Source organism: Gigantopelta aegis, chromosome 11 (genome assembly GCF_016097555.1).
Source record: "Gigantopelta aegis isolate Gae_Host chromosome 11, Gae_host_genome, whole genome shotgun sequence".
Lineage (NCBI taxonomy): Eukaryota > Metazoa > Mollusca > Gastropoda > Neomphalida > Peltospiridae > Gigantopelta > Gigantopelta aegis.
Window position 1 is genome coordinate 24,951,353 of NC_054709.1, and position 23,221 is coordinate 24,974,573.

At 41.6% G+C, this 23,221-nt stretch overlaps 1 protein-coding gene across 1 annotated transcript in view; it reads right to left on the minus strand.

Annotated features, from left to right (window-relative positions):
* Positions 1-801: 801 nt before the first annotated feature.
* The window catches only part of LOC121385659 (melatonin receptor type 1A-A-like), a 34,861-nt gene continuing 12,441 nt past the window's right edge, over positions 802-23,221 (minus strand). Inside the window, exons 2-6 of the mRNA XM_041516419.1 lie at positions 13,073-13,237; positions 11,043-11,298; positions 10,496-10,675; positions 4,802-4,907; positions 802-1,118 (exon numbers count right to left, since the gene is read on the minus strand). Of these exons, the coding sequence (XP_041372353.1) occupies positions 868-1,118; positions 4,802-4,907; positions 10,496-10,675; positions 11,043-11,298; positions 13,073-13,237 (958 nt within the window). The 3' untranslated portion in view covers positions 802-867. The remainder of the gene's footprint in view (positions 1,119-4,801; positions 4,908-10,495; positions 10,676-11,042; positions 11,299-13,072; positions 13,238-23,221) is intronic.

Genomic DNA, 23,221 nt, shown 5'->3' on the forward strand with positions numbered 1-23,221 from the left:
GCAGCAAGGGATCTTTTATATGCGCCATCCCATAGACAGGATAGCACATACTATGGCCTTTGATGTACCAGTCGTGGAGCGAGAAATAGCCCAATTGGCCCACCGACGGGTACCGATCCCAAACCGACCACGCATCAAGCGAGCGCTTTTCCGCCTCGTCCAGGACAGGAGTAAAGTTGGGGAAGGAAAATGATACCCTCGCACACTTGAACCGGAAAGTATAGTGTACCCTCCTGAACACATTGTTGGATGGGATGCCAGTGTGGACATGGACTATAGATGTACACCGAGTAGCAACTTATCACCATCCCCAAGTTCAGCCAGCTAAAGTTTCGCTAACGTTCGCGAACTATTAGACTGGTTCTCGACATGGCCATTTGGTTTACTGTGAAGCACATAAACCAGTCTAGCGGACGTTTTTCTGCTCGGTCTGGCTGAACACTGCTCTGGTGCTGGATCCAATCCGGATTGTTTGGTACATGACTGTTAATAGTAACAAACCGGCCTCGTTGACGTGGTGGTTAAACCATCGGACTACAGGCTGGTAGGTACAGGGTTCGCAGCCCGGTACCGGCTTCATCCCAGAGCGAGTTCTAAAGGGCTCATTGGGTAGGTGTAAGGCCACTACTCCCTCTTCTTTCTCACTAACCACTAACCAACTAACCAACAACTAACCCACTGTCCTGGACAGGCAGCCCAGATAGCTGAGGTGTGTGCCCAGGACAGCGTGCTTGAACCTTAATTGGATATAAGCACGAAAATAAGTCGAAATGAAATGAAAAATAATAACATCCGCATTTTCGAATTTTTTATTATCACTGTCTTTTTTTTTTACATACATTTCTTGTCAATACTTTAAAAATATGTTCAGTTCAATTTCCTTGATTTCACTCTTTGGTCGATGCTTCCTTGCAGCGTGCAGGGCGAACTGGCCGTCACCATATCGGTGACGTCACTAGGTTGTACATCGGGCTGTTCGTTGATTGGTTGACGGCCTAAGTCGGAGGTGTTCGCCGACTGTCCGCAGTGGCCTGGCATCACTTCCTGTTGATCTGGGCTGGGGTGAACAACGTTCCCTTCAAGTTTTCTTTTGCATAACACAAAGATGTTTTTATAGCCTGAAAGTGCAATAATTTAGTAGTGTTTAAAGGTTTGTTTTGTTTAACATGTGTCACTAGAACCCATTGACCTATTTAGCGGTTGTAACCAGTGGCGTACTTAGGGTATGGCAGGTATGGCACGTGCCCTGGGCGTCACTTGAACGGGGGGGGGGGGGGGGGGGGGGGGGGGGCATTGAGCAGTTTCTATTAAAGTCAGACGTTATCTAAAAGATGGGTGTCAGATGTTTGGACAGGTGCGCAATTCCAGTGCTTGCCATAAGCACTATTTTCCGTAAATACGCCACTGGTTGTAACACTCGGTCTTCGTGTGTCGTTTCTTGCAGACAAGGCAGCACATACCACGGCGTAAGTGGCGGATTCTGATGCTCTAGTGATGAACAATAACAGGAGAGGAATGTTATATACTCTTCAAAAGAAGAAACGCAAAACCACATTGTCGTAACATTTGGAGAATTGATTTAATTATTGAATGGCGAGTCCGATAATTACCAAATGTTGCAGGATTGTTCACAATTCACTCTAGTCCATTGTGAGTAAGTGATAGGACACACCACCAAGGTCAAGGTCATCTGGAGTCAATACCGGGTGTGGCCTCCGCGTGTGTTGACAACTGCCTGGCACCGCCTGCCCATTGAAGCAACCAGAGTACGGATGACGTCCCGGGGGATGGTGGCCCACTCGGCCTGCAAGGCTGCTGCCAGCTCGGGCAGGGTCTGGGGCTGTGGTTGTCGCTGTCGGAGGCGTCGGTCCAACTCGTCCCATAGATGCTCAATTGGGTTCAAATCCGGTGATGTCGATGGCCAAGGAAGGACATTAATGTTGTTGTTCTGTAGGAAAGCCGTTGTGAGACGTGCTGTGTGAGGCCTGGCGTTGTCATGTTGGAACACTGCGTTGGCGTTGGCCATAACTGGAACGATGTGTGGCCGGAGGATCTGGTCAATGTAGCCCTGTGCATTCAGGTTGCCCTGCACGTGGACCAGGTCAGTTCTGCCAGTGTGTGAGATGGCTGCCCACACCATGACACTACCCCCGCCGAATCTGTCCACTTCCTGCACGCAGTTTGCCGCATAACGTTCACCACGACGCCTATACACGCGACATCTTCCATCATGACGTCGGAGCAGAAATCGGGACTCGTCACTGAACCACACCTGTCTCCATCGCAGTTGAGGCCATTGTCGATGAATCTGGCACCACTGCAGTCGGAGTCGACGGTGTTGTGGTGTTAAGATGACACCTCGAACTGGACGTCTGGCACGAATTCCTACCTCACGTAGGCGGTTCCGTACGGTCTGGTCGGATATCCTGCGCAAACCTGGTATTGCTGTGGCTGTGGAGGTGGCAGTAGTCAATCGTTCCCGAAGGTGGCGTACCCGGATGTAGCGGTCCTGCCCGGGGGTAGTGACCCGTGGTCGACCGGATCTAGGGAGGTCACGTGTTGATCCATGTTGCTGGTAACGGTCCCACAGTCTGGAGATGGTGCTTGGGGACACATGGAATGCCCTGGCAACGGGCGTTCTGGATTCGCCTGCGTCTAGTCGGCCGATGGCATTGTTTCTCTGCGGTTCACTGAGACGTGGCATGTCCTGGATTGTCAACTGTCGGCCAGATACAGAGGCCAGGCAAGCGAACACCCTGCACTTTTATACTGTCGGTGTTCATGTTGCACATGCAGACAACGCACGTGCAGTGGTGACATGGTTTGCACGTGGCTGCGTTTTTGCGAATATTCACATTTTGGAACTTTATTGTACAGTAGCTGCGTTTTATCGAATGTAACCGTGGGAATGTGTTTGGGACATGCAATGACCTTATATTCACAAAGCATGAACCGGTAGGAAACAAAAAATCGGAGTTATAACCCATTTGTACCCTTTTGCGTTTCTTTTTTTGAAGAGTATATGTACCTCCTATCGCACTGCATTACCAGCAGCAATTAGCTGTCTAAAACGTCATAACTGTGTCACTTGGTCTACAGAAAAGAAGAAACCCGATACCGTCACGTGGTCATTTTTACATTCCGCCTTATTGAATTAATATATACGTGTGTGTGTGTGTGTGTGCGTGTGTGAGAGAGTGTGTGTGTGTGTTTGTGAGTGTGTGTGTGTGTGTGTGTGTGTGTGTGTGTGTGTGTGTGTGTGTGTATTATGATTTATTGATGTAGTTGATTAATATTTCTAAATAAATTTATAGTACAAGTTTTCCTTTAAACGTGTATTAAGACTTCAAGTAGAAATTTGTAATAAACGATTCATTTTAACATCAAAATCTGTGTTTATTGTATGGTTATTCCAGCGGACAAATTGCTAATTATTATTTTTTAAAAACCAACTAAAATTAAGGCGTTTTAATTAACATTAGGCCTCTCAAAAGAAATGATATTCTTGTCGCCATATCCGACAGTTATTAAAAGAATTTGCGCGTTGCTTTTATTTTGTGTGTGGGGACGTAGTCCAGTGGTAAAGCGCATGCCTAATGCGCGGTCGGTCTAGGATCGATCCCCGTCAGTGGGCCCACTGGGCTATTTCATGTTCCAGCCAGTGCTCCACGACTGGTATATCAAAGACCGTAGTATGTTCTATCCTGTCTGTGAGATGGTGCATATAAAAGATTCCTTGCTACTAATGGAAAAATGTAGCGGGTTTCCTGATTATGACAGTGTCAAATGACCATATGTTTGACATCCAATAGCCGATGATTAATAAATCAATGTGCTCAAGTGGTGTCGTTAAACAAAACAAAACCTTTAGCTTTAACTTCATTTTTGCTGTTGTTTTTCCTAGTTTAAAACAAAACAACAACATTAGTATGTTTGCCTTGAACATGGTTGGTTAACTCGTTTAAGTACCATATCTAAGATGTTTGTTTGTTAGGCCGTAGATGAACTTTAACTCGTTTAAGTACCATATCTAAGATGTTTGTTTGTTAAGCTATGAATTAACTTTAACTCGTTTACGTACCATCTCTAAAATGTGTGTTTCTTAAGCTGTGAATTAACTTTAACTCGTTTACGTACCATCTCTAAAATGTTTGTTTGTTAAGCTGTGAATTAACTTTAACTCTTTTACGTACCATATCTAAGATGTATGTTTGTTAGGCCGTAGATGAACGTTATCTCGTTTACGTACCATCTCTAAAATGTTTGTTAGGCCGTAGATGAACGTTATCTCGTTTACGTACCATCTCTAAAATGTTTGTTTGTTAAGCCGTGAATTAACTTTAACTCGTTTACGTACCATCTCTAAAATGTGTGTTTGTTAAGCTGTGAATTAACTTTAACTCGTTTACGTACCATCTCTAAAATGTTTGTTTGTTAAGCTGTGAATTAACTTTAACTCTTTTACGTACCATATCTAAGATGTATGTTTGTTAGGCCGTAGATGAACGTTATCTCGTTTACGTACCATCTCTAAAATGTTTGTTAGGCCGTAGATGAACGTTATCTCGTTTACGTACCATCTCTAAAATGTTTGTTAGGCCGTAGATGAACGTTATCTCGTTTACGTACCATCTCTAAAATGTTTGTTTGTTAAGCCGTGAATTAACTTTAACTCGTTTACGTACCATATCTAAGATGTTTGTTTGTTAGGCCGTAGAGGAACGTTAACTCGTTTACGAACCACCTCTAAAATGTTTGTTTGTTTGTTAGGGTGTAGATGAACGTCAGTTCGTTTACGTACCTTCTCTAAAATGTTTGTTTGTTAGGCCGTAGATGAATGGGTTGATACAGCTGTTGGCCAAAAGAAACCAAACACTGGCGACGTAGTAAGGTCGGGCTATCAGACCCTGCAACAAAACATGTCTGACAATAATCATCTTAACTCATCAGAAACTTAGACAGGCTATAAAGTGAAAATAGATGTTATATGTGTGTTCTTACGCGTACGAGACAAGGGGACCTGGGGATCATCAGCCCCACCCCCATTGCTGAAGCCAGTCTTTTCATTCAGACAAAAAGGATGAAGACGTTGGAGCTATTTGAGCTGTCTTGAAAAGTTTCTCCCATGTTTTTCCCATCATTCTACTCACAATGATAGTTTGCAATCCATGTAAAAATGTAGCTGTTTGGCAGTAATGCAAATATGAATAAAAGTTGTTGTCCAGATTTGGGCATTTTTACTTTATATGGGCAAAAATCCCCCCCCCCCCCCCCCCTACCCCAACCCCCACAACAAAAAGGAAAAATAAATAAATAAAAATAAGAGACAGAGAAAAGAATATATCTGTTGCCACAAAACAGGCTATTCCTTCCAAAAAGTAGAAAGAGATCATATATATATATATATATATATATATATATATATATATATATATATATATATATATACTTAACTCCAAAAGAAACGCGAAAATTTTAAAATATTAAAAAACCCACATTTGAATAAACTATGTACAAATCGATTAAGTTGACCAATAGCCATCTTGTCGGCGTATCCAATTCCACATAACGCATGAAAAAAACGAGTAGTGTGACGTCACGCACGTGCTGAAATTGACGACCAAAATCGATCTGGAATGCAAAACGGGTGGATCATGAAAGATGCGAATTGCACGTGAAACACTACCAGGCCTGGGTATAAAAGAAACGCCAGACAGCAATGTTCAACTCATTTTACGAGTAGCGATACAACGATGCCACGACTTAACGCTGATTCCAGACATAGAGCTTTGGGGAATTTGGAGGCCGGAATGGATGCCAGGCAGGTTGCACGTGCTTTCGGTGTCCATGTCTCGACAATCTACCGTCTCATAGACCGATTTCTACAGAACAACAACGTCGTCGACCGTCCACGTAGCGGCCGTCCCAGAGTGACGTCACAGCGCCAGGACCGTTACATCGTCCGAACTCACATGCGTGATCGGTTTGTACCAGCCACCACAACAGCCCGGCAGACAGTGGGAACCCACAACCGCCCCGTTTCCTACACCACGGTACGACGTCGTCTGATCGCCATCCATCTGAACTGTCGTCGACCGTACATTGGACAACGTCTCACACAGCGACACCGCCTTGCACGACACAACTGGGCTGTTCTGCATCGACAGTGGCGGAACCGACAGTGGCAGAACATCGTCTTCTCCGACGAAAGCCGCTACTGCTTAGATAGGGCCGACGGTCGTATGAGGGTGTGGAGGCGTCGAGGTGAGCGCTTCACAGATGCGTGTGTTATGGAGAGGGACCGTTGGGGAGGGCCTTCCGTCATGCTGTGGGGGGCCATATCCTGGGGACGTCGTGTACAACCTGTCATCTTCGACAACAACGGCCGAGGACGCGGCAGGGGCGTCACAGCACAGCGCTACATCGACGAAGTGCTCACGCCTGTGGTGGTGCCTTTTTTCGCGGGTCACCGTCAGATGGTTTACCAGCACGACAACGCCAGGCCACACACGGCACGGGCCACCCAGGCATTCCTGGCACAGCACAACATCATCACAATGGACTGGCCAGCTTTAAGCCCGGATCTGAACCCCATCGAGCACTTGTTGGAAGAGGTTCAGCGCATGATGAACCAACGCCCTGCTCCCGTGGTGACACAGCAGCAGCTCCGCCAGGCCGTCGTGGACACCTACAACAACGTGTCCAGGGCCTTCATCAGGAGCCTCTTCCTCTCCATGGGTAGGAGGTGTGCGGCGGTCATGGCCAGCAATGGCGGACACACCCGCTATTAGTGGACATGTTTGAGTGGCATGTGACGCCATTGAAGAAGCGCCATGGCCTTGACATTTCAAATGACAATGCGACCTCGATTTTTAACATGTCAATAACATGAAATCTCATCTTTACGAATTGTTTAAGTTTTTCATAGAAACGATTATTTTAAGAACTTTGGGACGTATTTCAATGAGTGCACTCAAAACCTCCAATCTACGTATTCGCGTTTCTTTTGGAGTTATATATATATATATATATATATATATATATATGTATATACATGTATACATGTATCTATGTGTGTGTGTGTGTGTGTGTGTGTGTGTGTGTATGTGTGTATGTGTGTATGTATGCATGTAATACAAATGGATACAGGTATGGGACAAAATAGAGGCTGTTAAATATACTGTTAAATTACGTTACGGTAGCTGTCGTAAATGTTTTGTCAGTTGCTTTTTCGTACACACAACGTGGCTTGTTTCCTTTGATGTCCAGTGTGCAGACTGATCGTTGTTTTTTATGTGTGGAAAAAAAGTGTGCATTTGTAAAATATAGAAGAGTGCGGGAAAATAAAGAGGGGGGCACAGAAAAATAAAGGAGGGCGGCAGAACGTGAATGGACGGCGGCAAAATGTTTAATCGAGCAGCGAAAACACTGAATTGTATGTATGTATGTATGTATATGTATGTATGTATGTATGTATGTATCTATGTATCTATCTATCTATCTATCTATCTATCTATAATATATATAATATGGAGAAGTGTAAAAAAAGGAATTCACCGAGGGAAATTGATCCTGCAACTCATCTCACCTCAGGTAATCTCTTTACCACAGTTGAGCTACACCTCGCATCTACATGGGGTGGGAGGTGAAACGGTGAACGGTACTTTAACTGTCGATATGTGAACAGCATGATGGTCATAAGACCTTTATCTTTGGATATGTGAACAACATGATGTCATACGACCTTTACCTTTGGATCTGTGAACAGCATGATGTCATACGACCTTTACCTTTGGATCTGTGAACAGCATGATGGTCATAAGACCTTTACCATTGGATCTGTGAACAACATGATGTCATACGACCTTTACCTTTCCATCTGTGAACAGCATGATGGTCATACGACCTTTACCTTTACATCTGTGAACAGCGTGATGGTCATAAGACCTTTATCTTTGGATCTGTGAACAGCATGATGGTCATACGACCTTTACCTTTGGATCTGTGAACAGCATGATGGTCATACGACCTTTACCTTGGGATCTGTGAACAGCATGATGGTCATACGACCTTAACCTTTGGATCTGTGAACAGCATGGTGGTCATACGACCTTTACCTATGGATCTGTGAACAGTATGATGGTCATACGACCTTTACCTTTGGATCTGTGAACAGCATGATGGTCATACGACCTTTACCTTTGGATCTGTGAACAGTATGATGGTCATACGACCTTTACCTTTGGATCTGTGAACAGTATGATGGTCATACGAGCTTTACCTTTGGATCTGTGAACAGCATGATGGTCATAAGACCTTTACCATTGGATCTGTGAACAACGTGACGATCATAAGACCTTTACCATTGGATCTGTGAACAGTATGGTGGTCATAGGACCTTTACCATTGGATCTGTGAACAACGTGACGATCATAAGACCTTTACCATTGGATCTGTGAACAGTATGATGGTCATACGACCTTTACCTTTCCATCTGTGAACAGCACGATGGTCATAAGACCTTTATCTTTGGATCTGTGAACAACGTGACGATCATAAGACCTGTACCTTTGGATCTGTGAACAGCATGATGGTCATAAGACCTTTACCACTGGATCTGTGAACAGCATGATGGTCATACGACCTTTACCTTTGGATCTGTGAACATCATGATGGTCATAAGACCTTTACCACTGGATCTGTGAACAGCACGATGGTCATAAGACCTTTACGTTTGGATCTGTGAACAGCACGATGGTCATAAGACCTTTACCTTTGGATCTGTGAACAGCATGATGGTCATAAGACCTTTACCTTTGGATCTGTGAACAGCAGGATGGTCATAAGACCTTTACCTTTGGATCTGTGAACAGTATGATGGTCATACGACCTTTTCCTTTGGATCTGTGAACAGCACGATGGTCATACGACCTTTACCTTTAGATCTGTGAACAGCACGATGGTCATAAGACCTTTACCACTGGATCTGTGAACAGCAGGATGGTCATAAGACCTTTACGTTTGGATCTGTGAACAGCACGATGGTCATAAGACCTTTACCTTTGGATCTGTGAACAGCATGATGGTCATAAGACCTTTACCTTTGGATCTGTGAACAGCATGATCATCATACGACGTTTACCTTTGGATCTGTGAACAGCATGATGGTCATACGACCTTTACCTTTGGATCTGTGAACAGTATGATGGTCATACGAGCTTTACCTTTGGATCTGTGAACAGCATGATGGTCATAAGACCTTTACCATTGGATCTGTGAACAACGTGACGATCATAAGACCTTTACCATTGGATCTGTGAACAGTATGGTGGTCATAGGACCTTTACCATTGGATCTGTGAACAACGTGACGATCATAAGACCTTTACCATTGGATCTGTGAACAGTATGATGGTCATACGACCTTTACCTTTCCATCTGTGAACAGCACGATGGTCATAAGACCTTTATCTTTGGATCTGTGAACAACGTGACGATCATAAGACCTGTACCTTTGGATCTGTGAACAGCATGATGGTCATAAGACCTTTACCACTGGATCTGTGAACAGCATGATGGTCATACGACCTTTACCTTTGGATCTGTGAACATCATGATGGTCATAAGACCTTTACCACTGGATCTGTGAACAGCACGATGGTCATAAGACCTTTACGTTTGGATCTGTGAACAGCACGATGGTCATAAGACCTTTACCTTTGGATCTGTGAACAGCATGATGGTCATAAGACCTTTACCTTTGGATCTGTGAACAGCAGGATGGTCATAAGACCTTTACCTTTGGATCTGTGAACAGTATGATGGTCATACGACCTTTTCCTTTGGATCTGTGAACAGCACGATGGTCATACGACCTTTACCTTTAGATCTGTGAACAGCACGATGGTCATAAGACCTTTACCACTGGATCTGTGAACAGCAGGATGGTCATAAGACCTTTACGTTTGGATCTGTGAACAGCACGATGGTCATAAGACCTTTACCTTTGGATCTGTGAACAGCATGATGGTCATAAGACCTTTACCTTTGGATCTGTGAACAGCATGATCATCATACGACGTTTACCTTTGGATCTGTGAACAGCATGATGGTCATACGACCTTTACCTTTGGATCGGAGAACAGGATGATTGTCATATGATCTTTACCTTTGGATCGGGGAACAGGATGATTTTCATACGACCTTTACCTTTGGATCGGAGAACAGGATGATTGTCATACGACCTTTACCTTTGGATCGGAGAACAGGATGATTGTCATACGACCTTTACCTTTGGATCGGAGAACAGGATGATTGTCATACGACCTTTACCTTTGGATCGGAGAACAGGATGATTGTCATACGATTTTTACCTTTGGATCGGAGAACAGGATGATTGTCATACGATCTTTACATTTGGATCGGAGAACAGAATGATGGTCATACGACCTTTACCTTTGGATTGGAGAACAGAATGATGGTCATACGACCTTTACCTTTGGATCTGTTAATAGCATGATGGTCATGGGCGCCCAGCACACGAAGAAGGCCACCCAGATTATGAAGAGGTTCTTGGTGAGTTTGACTTCCTCCCTGGAGAAGTTTGTACCACCAATATTCTGATCATTAGACAGCTGGCGCAGGATTGTTCGGTTACTCACGAATATAGCCCAGATCTAGAATAGGTAATGGAAAATTGTTTACAAAATAAAACCAATACAAAAAAATAAAATAAACAGATGTTGGAAGTTCTAGTATTTGTACAATTTTAAACTCTAATGCTTAAACGTTTTTGTTATAACGATAACAAATACCGTTTAAACGAAACTATGTTGTTGTTTTGTTTTTCTTTATTATTATTACCGACGCCATATAACCGTAAATAAAATGTGTTGAGTGCGTCGTTAAATAAACCATTTCCTTCCTTGTTGTTGTTGAGGGTTTTTTTGTTGTTGGTGGTGGTTGTTAATATGTTACGTTTTGTTGTTCTTGGTTTGCTTCATTTTTTAACTGATACCTTTTGTTTGCTTGGCATGTACTCACCCACATATATGATGCGGCACAAACCAGTATTGGAATTGAAATCCCGATGATGGCCATAAAAATGGAATACGATGGGGCCGCCTTTCGATCGAAGAGACAATTATCCCGAGTTGTGTCGAACTTGTACCGACCCCATCCGATCATCGGCGCAAGCGCACTGAGCACCGCCAGGCCCCACAGTGCGAGATAGATGACGAAACTGGATGTCGGGGTGAAGATGGTGTGATAATACTTCGGGAATCGAATCATAGTCAGTCTGAAATAGAGTATAGTGTATTTAATTTCATTTTATTTCATTTCGTGCTTATATCCAATTAAGGTTCAAGCACGCTGCCCTGGGCACACAGCTCAGCTATCTGGGCTGTCTGTCCAGGACAGTGGGTTAGGGGTTAGTGGTTAGTGAGAGAGAGAGAGAGAGAGAGAGAGAGAGAGAGAGAGAGAGAGAGAGAGAGAGAGAGAGAGAGAGAGAGAGAGAGAGAGAGAGAGAGAGAGATGTTTAATTTAACGACGCACTCAACACATTTTATTTAGTTATATGGCGTCAGACATATGGTTAAGGACCACACAGATTTTGAGAGGAAACCCACTGTCGCCACTACATGGGCTACTCTTTCCGATTAGCAGCAAGGGATCTTTTATTTGCGCTTCCCACAGGCAGGGTAGCATAAACCATGGCCTTTGTTGAACCAGTTATGGATCACTGGTCGGTGCAAGTGGTTTACACCTACCCATTGAGCCTTGCGGAGCACTCACTCAGGGTTTGGAGTCGGTATCTGGATTAAAAAACCCATGCCTCGACTGGGATCCGAACCCAGTACCTACCAGCCTGTAGACCGATGGCCTAACCACGACGCCACCGAGGCCGGTGGAATACAGAGAAGTACTATAGAGAAAGGCGGGCTTTAAATTCCGTTTAACATAATATGGGAGTGGGAGTGGGCGAGACGTAGCCTAGTGGTAAAACCCTCGCTTGATGCGCGGTCGGTCTGAGATCGATCCCCGTCGGTGGGTCCATTAGGCTATTTCTCGAACCAACCAGTGCACCACTACTGGTATATCAAAGGCCGTGATATGTGTTATCCTGTCTGCGGGAAAATTCATATATAAGATCCCTTGCTACTAATGGAAAAATGTAACGGGTTTCCTCTCTAAAACCAGGGCTCGAACTTAATAATTTATCACCCACGGCAATTAAAAAAACAAATTGCCGTCGGTAAAAGGGTCCACCGACGGCAATTTTGAGTATGCCGACGGCAATTTTTTAAATGTAAATGTTTCGGGTTTCCTTTCATAGACTATGTAAAGTTTTAGTATAAATTTTGACGTTTTGGCTGTATATGTAACCTGTTGACATTCACTTTTATACAGCACAAATACCCCCCTTGTTTTTTTGAAATTTTGAGTGTCAGTATCTATCTGTGATATTTGTATTTTTGAACAGTTCTTTACACTGTTTTTATTTAAATTTTGAATTTTTATATTGATGTTGATCATCACTTTATTTGTTTGCATTACCATAGTTTGACACCCAATGGCCGATGTATTTTTTCGTGCTGGGGTGTTGTTAAACATTCATTCATACATTGACGTGTGGTGGCCGTGCATAGGGATTTCCCCACAATAATACGGCCGTCGTGTATACAGCCTCTTCTATGTTAAGTGACAATGGCGCCTTCCAATGCCGTTGAATTTGTGGAATTTGTTTCTGTACGCAATATTTAACACGACTGGACTTGAGCGCAAAATGATCCTTGCAAAGTGCGACATCGAGTAACCCCAACGAAAGCGGTCGGTGGTACAACGTAAAAGATAAGACCCGGTCAGAACGATTGAAAACTGTTACGATTGCTTTGTGTATTATATAAAATAATGGGTCGTGCTAATAGTCGTCGAGTCAGTTTAATAGTAATACCGGATAAGTCAGTTTAATCATCCAAAATATTATATCCGACGTCATATAACTGTAAATAAAATGTGTTGAGTGAGTCGTTAAATAAACCATTTTCTTCCTTCCAAAATATTATTAGTACCTGTTGATTGCAATGGCTGAGAGGAAAAACAAAGAAGAATACATTGTAACCATGTTGAAGAAGCCTTGTATCACACACAGGTCGTCCCCAAACAGCCATTTCCGGTGTATACGGGAAGGAATGAGCATGGGCACCACCACTGTACACACTAACAGATCAGCGATCCTGAAACAATCATAATAATAGTAATAATGTGTTTATTGCTGTGATTATTATTATTAATATTATTATTATTATTATTATTATCAATAAAATAAGTACACTTCACCATTCTAAATATGCACACTTCATTAAAGCCTTGTCGCACGCCCGTACATGATTTTCTCACGCATTTTAATAAACATTATAGCAAAAAAATTAAAAAAATTATACATATATATATATTTTGTTGGCCATTCGATCCCGATGACCGACAAACAAGCCTGCGACTGGCCTCAGGTTACAGTTATCTTCCCATTTGGTTGTCCAAAATCCGGAAATTTTACCGCGCAAGTAGTCTGCTGTTTGACTGTGATTATTTCATGGCAGACAGCTATAAAGTGGCAGGGGAGATCATGTAGTTTGTAAACATGTGTAACTTGTTGACATTGAATATTTGTTTGTGGTAATTCCGGCCCATGCAAAAGTAGTGCTTTTTGTGTAAAATGGGTGTACTCCGGCCTGGTTTAGAGGGTGTGTTTGTTTAAACCAATATGCTGGGAGAAAGAGCTGGACAACAGGGGTTGTCCTTTACAGGGTATGTGTCCTCCAGGCAGGCAAAGGTACATACAAAAATCCACGGGCCTGCTGATATTAATAAAAATGTTATAGCCACTAAGGCTATATAGAAACATATAGCGAAATTAATTGTGGTCTGAGGCCGACTACCGTCCGGCCCGGTTAAACATCGTAAGGCGTTGTTTATTGGTGAGAATCTCGAACCTTGACCAATTGTCAGCGCTCTTACTTCCTGCGCCGGTTTATTCAGATTCACGATGTCCGACTCCGACTGGTCATACCGGCCTCGGTGGCCTCGTGGTTAGGCCATCGGTCAACAGGCTGGTAGGTACTGGGTTCGGAACACAGTCGAGGAATGGGATTTTTAATCCAGGGACCGACTCCAAAACCTGAGTGAGTGTTCCACAAGGCTCGGTGGGTAGGTGTAAACCACTTGCACCGACCAGTGATCCATAACTGGTTCAACAAAGGCCATGGTTTGGGTTTCCTCTCAAAATATGTGTGGTCCTTAACCATGTGTCTGACGCCATATAACCGTAAATAAAATGTGTTGAGTGCGTCGTTAAATAAAACATTTCTTTCTTTCTTTCCGATCGGACATAATCTCACTCCTTGCTAAAGTTCCGATTTTAGATGCAGCCCAATATACAGTGTACGAGACAAAGGGCGATGGGAGAGGGGGGGGGGGGGGGGGGGGGCAAATCCTCAAATTCGAGGGGAAATGATACAGATATTCGGGCCAAATGTGCTAAACTGAGACCTTTTTAACATGTAATTTCATCATTCTACCCTCAGAATTAGTTGTATTCCATGTAATAATGCGTAGTGATTCGTTTACAACACTATATAGCTGTTTGGTAGTAATGCTAATATAAATAAATGTCTTCGTTTAATTCGGGCAAAAACCAGGCTGCCCCCCCCCCCCCCCACCTTACACAGTATACGTACGCATACAATCTAATTTTAATAATGAACCAATAGCTATTGTTAGAACAGCATTTCATTACTGAAATTACATCTATTCTCCCCTTCTGTTTAAGGACTGCTTTTTATTATTATTATTATTATTATATTATATGGTGTTTATGAATCTGTCTCTGTCTCCCTCTCTCTCTCTCTCTGTGTGTCTCTCTCTCTCTCTCTCTCTCTCTCTCTCTCTCTCTCTCTCTCTCTCTCTCTCTCTCTCTCTCTCTCTCTCTCTCTCTCTCTCTCTGTGTCTTCCTTTGACTATATGTCATAATTACAAAAGCTGATTATTAATAGATCAATGTGCTGGGGTTGATCTGGTCCAGTTGGTAAAGTGCTAGAATGAGGTGTTTGGATCACAGGATCGTATCCCCTCTGTGGTCCGATTCTCTGGGGGGTTTTCCATCCCAACTAGTGCCACTCAACTGTTATAGCCAAGGGTTGTGGTATATGCTGTCCTGCCTGAGGGAAAGTGCTTATAAAAGATCCCTTAGTGCTAATGAAAACAATGCAAGACTAAATGTCAGAATTACCAAATGTTAGACGTGCAATAGACGATGATTAATAAACATACAAATAAATGTGCTCTCGTGGTGTCGTTAAATAAACCAAACTTGAACTTTTAACTTTAATCGTGGCTTTAACATGTTTCCTCTCTCAGTCGCTAGACCACGCTTGATGCGCGATCAGTCCCCGTCGGTGGGCCCATTGGGCTATTTCTCGTTATAGGCAGTGCACCACGACTGGTATATCGAAGACCGTGGTATGTGCTGTCTGTCTGTGGGATGGTGCATGTAAAAGATCCCTTGCTGCTAATCGAAAAGAGTAGCCCATGAAGTGGCGACAGCGGGTTTCATCTCTCAACATCTGTGTGGTCCTTAACCATGTGTCCGACGCCATATAACCGTAAATTAAAAATGTGTTGAGTGCGTCGTTAAATAAAACATTTCCTTCCTTCCTTCCTTCTCTAGACCAAAATATCACATATTAGACACGTGGTTCGAACCCGGTACCCACCAGCCCCAAAGAGGCAGATGAGTTCATCATCACCACGCGACCAAATAAAAGCCGGCAGTACATCGACTGCCAGCCTTTGACAGTATTAATTAGTAGAACGGTAATAAACAAACCTTTATATATATATATATATATATATATATATATATATAGAGAGAGAGAGAGAGAGAGAGAGAGAGAGAGAGAGAGAGAGAGAGAGAGGGGAGAGGAGAGAGAGAGAGAGGAGGAGAGAGGGGGGGAGAGAGGGGAGGAGAGAGAGGGGGAGGGAGGGGGAGAGGGAGAGAGAGAGAGAGAGAGAGAGAGAGAGAGGGGAGAGGGAGAGAGAGAGGGAGGGAGAGAGAGGGGGGGGAGGGAGGGAGGAAGAGAGAGAGGGAGGGGAGGGAGAGGAGGAGGGGAGAGAGAGGGAGGGAGAGAGAGTGAGTGAGTGAGTGAGTGAGTGAGTGAGTGAGTGAGTGAGTGAGTGAGTGAGTGAGAGAGAGAGAGTATATATGTGTATATGTATATAATATTACATGCCAAAGGCTGGGAAGCAACCAATACTATGCACTTAATTAAAGATTTCTAATACATAAAACCCCGCTATTTCATATACACTGCATTTTGCATTTGACGTTAATTATATTTGCATTGTAACTAAAAGCAGATTGTGACGTCTTATTAACCACTCTCTACAGCCAGTGCACCACAACTGGTATGTCAAAGGCCGTGGTAATTTCTGTTCTGTCTATTGGATGGTGCATATAAAATATCCCTTGTTGCTAATCGAAAAGAGTAGCCTTTGGAGTGGCAACAGCGGTTTCCTACCTCAAATCTGTGTGGTCCTTAACTATATGTCCGGCTTCATATAACCGTAATTAAAATGTGTTGAGTGCGTCGTTAAAGAAACCATTTCCTTTCCTTTCTTATTACCCACTATATATACTTCAGCAGTCCAAATAATTTAACGTTTTAGTACTATCAAGTAACAGATATAAGGGGATCGATAGTGTCGGAACCTGACTTATACTAATCCCATGTAGTGTCCGTAACAACCGTATGCTGACAGGGTGTATACTACCAAATCAAATCCCATACACGACAATAGTAACATATGTGGCTAAAACTCCTACCTGCAGCGTATCAATCGACATACACGCGACGGATATAAATACTACCATCCTTCACCCTTCAAGTGAATCAGAAAAAAATGGGTGTCAAGCTGCTAATTTCTGAGATAACGGGTAGCGTCTATGACTACCCTAGTTCCGCACGAAATTTGAGTATTTTTGTTACAGATACCCCATACATGTTTCAAACACAAGGCTACTTGACACAGTGGTACTAAATGAAATAAAATTGCATACATTTTTTGCCCAGATAAAACTATTTCTTTTTTACAACCAACACACTCACATTTATCACCAATCACAGGACGTATGGTGTTCACTTCTCTATCAAAAGTTGGGTCCACTTCGAACTTTGACCTAGCCGGAAGTTATTTGGTTTAGTACTACCGGCAGATGAAAAATATCCGTAACGTTTTTTAATAAAATAAAAAAAATACTCAACGAAATTTAGATTTGCTATCATAAACATTCTACATCAACAAAATGCCATATGCATAGACATACGGGCTCTCATTTTTGTAGGGGGAAGGCTGGTTTTTGCACAAATTGAATGAAAATACCTGAATCTGGATAACATTTATTCATATTAACACTAAACCAAACAGCTATAAAGGGGTGAAAACTAGTCACTACGCATTTGTACATGGATTGCAACTAATTTTGCTGGTAGAGTGACAAAATACATGTTAAACGGTCTTAGGTTATCACATTTTGCCCGAGTATCTTAGGGGTACAAAACAACTGAGAGAGCTTTTGTTGCAATGTGTGTGAGGTCATAGTACATAATGCCTGTACTACTATCGTTTTTGTTCGAATGGCCAGTTGCCTCTTCCCTCCCCCCCCCCCCCCCCTCCGTCTCGTATGTTTATGTAAACTTTATTTTGGCATTCAAATATTTGAACGGTGTCCGTTATCGTGAATAATAATAATAATAATAATAATAATTAAATTAAATTAAATTAAATTAAATTAAATTAAATTAAATTAAATTAAATTAATAAATAAAATAAATGAATAAATAAATGAAATGAAATGAATAAATAAATAAAATTTTAAAGCCGATGTAGGCCTACTATAATAATATATAACATTTTCAATCCTGCTACTCTTCTAAAATACAAAGTGACTTGTAATTAATTAATTTATTTATAGAATCACAATTAATATTGACATCGCTGAATGTTATTAACCGTGATAACGTTCGTTATAAAGCAAACTTTGAGAATAATAAATAAATTATAACATTCGTGGGAATGCCATACGAAATGTATGAAACTCGTTTGGAAATTCTTTTATACTTCTCGCTTGGGAAATAAAAAACTCCCAAACTCGTTTCATAAATTCCATGTGGCACTCCCGCTCATGCAATAATCTATCTTTCTTGCACCCCAGTTGGTGAGAACATCATTCGTTAGTTTTAATAACACACACTTGTTATCACATGCACATTTGTTAACAATTTCAAGACATACGACTAGCTGCTCGTAGGTGATGACCAGGTCACCAATGTCATACATCCAATGAAAATACAGCACGGTCGAAAACCATTACACTATGATGCGTAAGTGCTGTAAATAAGTTTTCGTCGAACAAGATGTTAAAATTTGCTCGTTAGATACATTTTAAAACAACTTGTTGTAAGACAAATAGTATCTAACGGGCACGCATATAAACGCTAACGCGATAGGCGCATGTTACATTAAAGGTAGACTAAACTCCAACAAGAGCCTTATGTGTTGGAAAGATTCATACCCGGACCACCAACATATACTGACACTTTAACAAATGAAAAACGCGTAATTTTAGAGTTAATAAAAAAAAACATGATTATTCATGCTAACTGGGGGCAGCCATTTTGTTTCGTTTTTGTGACGTCCGGTGGTATAGCTTGGGGCGAAGTGACGTCAGCTCAGGTCCAACTTCTCTATTATGCACAATGTAAACAAATGCCCTAATTTACGACCCGGCGCTTCGCTTTCATCAACCTGACTTGTAAAACAACATAAATGACTTGATAATATAATAAACTATTTAACTAAATATATTTCAATTTGCATCTATATAACGAAATGGAGTTATAGTATTTTTTTCTTTTAAAAAATCCAATGAAAAAATGCATATGATTAGGCCTATTGGTAGGATACGTTCGAGCAAAAACGACCACTCACGATACCCAAGTGATACTTTTCTTTTCTTTGGGACGAAGTAATTGGTCAGTTTTGTGATTTTAGATGGGAAAGTCTACTTAATCAAGGGTTTTACAGAATTACTTACAGTAATAAAGCTGGTAAAATCCATTACGATTTGAGGTTATCACACAATACCCTGTGATCTTAATAAAAGAGGCATGTCTTTTTAGTGTGTCTAGACACAGTGTCTAGGGGCCGTCTAAATATGCACCTGCCAATCAAGAACCACAGGTACAGGCCACGGAAAGAAAAGAAAAGACCAATTAACCAAGAAAACACTCCGACTATTATTTCAGTACGTGGGTTAATATATACTCTTCAAAAAAAGAAACGCAAAAGGGTACAAATGGGTTATAACTCCGATTGTATGTTTCCTACCGGTTCATGCTTTGTGAATATAAGGTCATTGCATGTCCCAAACACATTCCCACGGTTACATATATATACAAAATATAATGCAGTTATTTCAACACTTTGACAATGGTGGTTTATTTTATACTGAAAATAAACCACATATATATGTTGCTGTGTTACTGGGATGATTATTATTACAGAACATTGCGATGCATCCGCAAAAATCAGGTATATTTTGTTTCTTCAGTTCGAAGACTAATTCCTGACGTGACACGTTAGGTATTACGTAACCACCAGATCGCCAGAGGGCGTATTCACTGGGATGGTACAAAATGGCTTCGCCCGTTATATATAATAGCCGTCACACTTAACCGTTTTATTAATTAACTGTACGATTATACTTGTTGATATTAAGTAATAATGTGCATTATGTATCGTTGAATATGCACACCAGTCCAAAAGCCTTGCTTTAGCATTCCTTTACGTGAGAATGGGGTCAACACAATGTGACGTACCATTTATTACATTTCTTATTGAAAGCAGTGCTGAGTTCAGCCAGACCGAGCAGAAAAAACGTCCGCCTGACTGGTTTATGCGCTTCGTGTTAAAAAGAGAAACCACTTCGGAATCCAGTCAAAATAGTTCGCAAACGTTAGTGAAAAACGGCTGGCTGAACTGAGGTCTGATTTTACTCTCAGTAACACGAAGTAGTTTTAAAACCGCCGTCGAATAAACCATTTGGTATCACACGAACTATTCGATTTGTTCTCGATGTGGCCATTTGGTTTAACGGGTAGCACATAAGCCAGTCTAGCGGACGTTCAAGGCTACGTTCAACCAGACCGAGCAGAAAAACGTACACTAGACTGGTTTATGCGCTCAACATGAAACCAAATGGCCCCATTGAGAACCAATCTAATAGTTCGCGAACGTTAGCCAAACGTTTGCTGGATTAACTTGGGGTGTCCGAGTGTCAGCCATCGAGGTTAATGACCCAGATATGGAAACCGATGAATTGATATTTAACTTCGTAATGAATAAAGTTAAAATTCATATAAAAAACATGTTATTTAGTTTAAAGGGACATACCCTAGTTTTTAAACACTGCGACATCAATCTAATTAAAATTAGCTCCACTATTACATGTGGATCTAACACCAGCCAGTTGGAGCTCATGTCCACCAATCAAAACCTTACTTGCAGAATCCTGCCAGTGATTTAAAAATAATTTGAAAACATTCCGAATTATCCTGAGGGTATACGACATGTTTCGTGTGAATTACGAATGCCTTAAAACATGTTTTATTTTATAAAATAAATAATTTGTAATGTAAAACTGAAGACTGATTTTTTTTTTTTTTTTTTTTTTTTTTTTTTTTTTTTTTTTTAAATAAATAAATAATTTGTAATGTAAAATTGAAGACTGATAACCAACCTCGTACGTATTGGTATGGTTCGCTGTACTGCGGCCACTAAAATAGACTCGCCCGATATTTTTAAAATTTGTATACTCCCAAATAACGTTATAAAAGGCGAAGTGTGATTGGTCAATATTTAAATTATTATTTACAGACGAAATGTTACCTGGACATTGGGGACTACGCAGTGTTGTTAGTTTTAAATCACTGGCAGGATTCTGCAAGTAAGGTTTTGATTGGTGGACATGAGCTCCAACTGGCTGTCTTTAGATCCACATGTAATAGTGGAGCTAATTTTAATTAGATTGCTGCGACATATTTTTCAATGTTAGAACGGTATATGATCACTGAAGTCAAACATTACTTATATTTTATTGTTTAGGTTATCCATTTCCGTACAACCGAAGTGTTTCTGGTTGTCCTGGTGTTTCTAATACCAAAACATTTATTTTGCATATTTTTAAAAACGCACGTGCAGCTGAGAAGTAACGGTTATGGAGTCGCGTTTTAGTCTATTGTTCAGGGTATTTCAACGTCACAGACTCTTGTTTCACTCTGTTGTATCCAAATTTGTTACAGGTTTGTAAATTAACCAAACGTAGTATCTATTTTTAGGGGTTGAAACTTGGGTCTAGGTGGAAAATATGCCTTAGTGTTTACAAACTAGGGTCTGTCACTTTAAAACCCATACCAACTTAAATAACATTTAAAAACAGAAGAAGAAAGAATTCTAGTATAAATAAACATGTTTCTTACCAAATTATCATTAAATTATACAGAATAAATCTCATTTTTAATGTACTGGTTAAAGGGACATTCCCCAGTTTGCTGCATTGTAAGATGTTTTCGACTAATAAAATATTTCTACGATTAAACTAACATATTAAATATATTTTCTTGTTTAGAATATTAGGGTCTACATATTCAATGTGTTTCTGGTCGTCTTAATATTTGTTAGGAAATAAAATGAAATTTAACCTGGTACAAATATTAGAACAATCAGAAACACATTTAATATACACCCACTAATATTTTATACAGAAACATGTATTTGATATGTATTTACAATCGTTAAAAAGTCTCTGTTAGTCAATAATATCTTAAAAATCGCAGCAAACTCAGGAATGTCCCTTTAAGTTACATGACAATTCATCGGTTCCCTTTTGATGCAAACGGTAAATAGCCTAAATATTTATATTTTCTAACAGTTCATTCCAATAAGCCGACGACTTCCACATTTTAAAGATACATGCAGTGTCTGCAATATGATTTCAGCTCTATTTTTAGACAGACTCGGCCGACCGCGGAGCCCCCTGAAGCGCGGGGCCCTAACACGTTGCGTGTGCTACTAGCATAATCACGCTCTGCTTGCCAGACCCTAAAGTCGATGGTATAATTTTTGCCCGAATTTGAGGTTTTGGTCCAGCAGCAGTTGCCCCCCCCCCCCCCCCTCCGGGCTCGCCCCCCCCCCCCCTCCCGGCTCGCCCCCTTGTCTCGTACGCTCATGGATGTAGAGAAAGTGAGAACAAACCAACGGTGTGACACGATTCTAACTCAATTCGTTGATGTTCTGTCCAGTTGCATTCATTTAACGTTGGGAGGGCGGGATTTAGCTCAGTCAGTTGAGTGCTCGCATGAGGTGCTTCTGTCGCAGGATCCAACCACCTCGGTGGATCCATTAAGCTGACTGGGTTTTTCTCTCGTTCCAACCAGTGCACCGCTGGTATGTGTTTTCCTGTCTGTGGGATGGTGCATATAAAAGATCCCTTGCTGCATCACGGAAAATGTAGCGGGTTTCCTCTGATGACTACAAGTCAGAATTACCAAATGTTTGACATTTAATAGCCGATGATTAATTAATCAATGTGTTCCAGTGGTGTCGTTAAACAAAACAAACCTTTTGTTTTCATTTAACGTTATGTGCGGATTGTCGCTCAATGGTAAAGCACTTCGCCTCAGGTAGCAATAGTTGGGGGGAGGGGGGGGCGGGGAGGGGATTGCTGTCCTCCCCCGTCCCAATCAGTTCCGCCACCCGACTGTTATACCAAATGCCATGGTATGCACTGTCCTGTCAAAATATCTTGCTGATTTATCAGTAAAAGTAGCCTCAGTGCTTATGTGTTTGTCAAGCATGCATTACTTTGCATTCCTTTAAAATGCAACAGCGAGCGCTCGGTGTTTGAACATTCTCGTTTCGTCGGTCTGGGATCGATCCCAGTCGGTGGACCCATTAGGATAAAATTCGTTATAACCAGTGCACCACGACTGGTATATAAAACTTAAACGGATGTGGTATGTGTTATCCTGTCTGTGGGATGGTGCATATTATAAAAGATCTCTTGCTCCTAATGGAAAAATGTATCGCGTTTTCTCTACCAAATT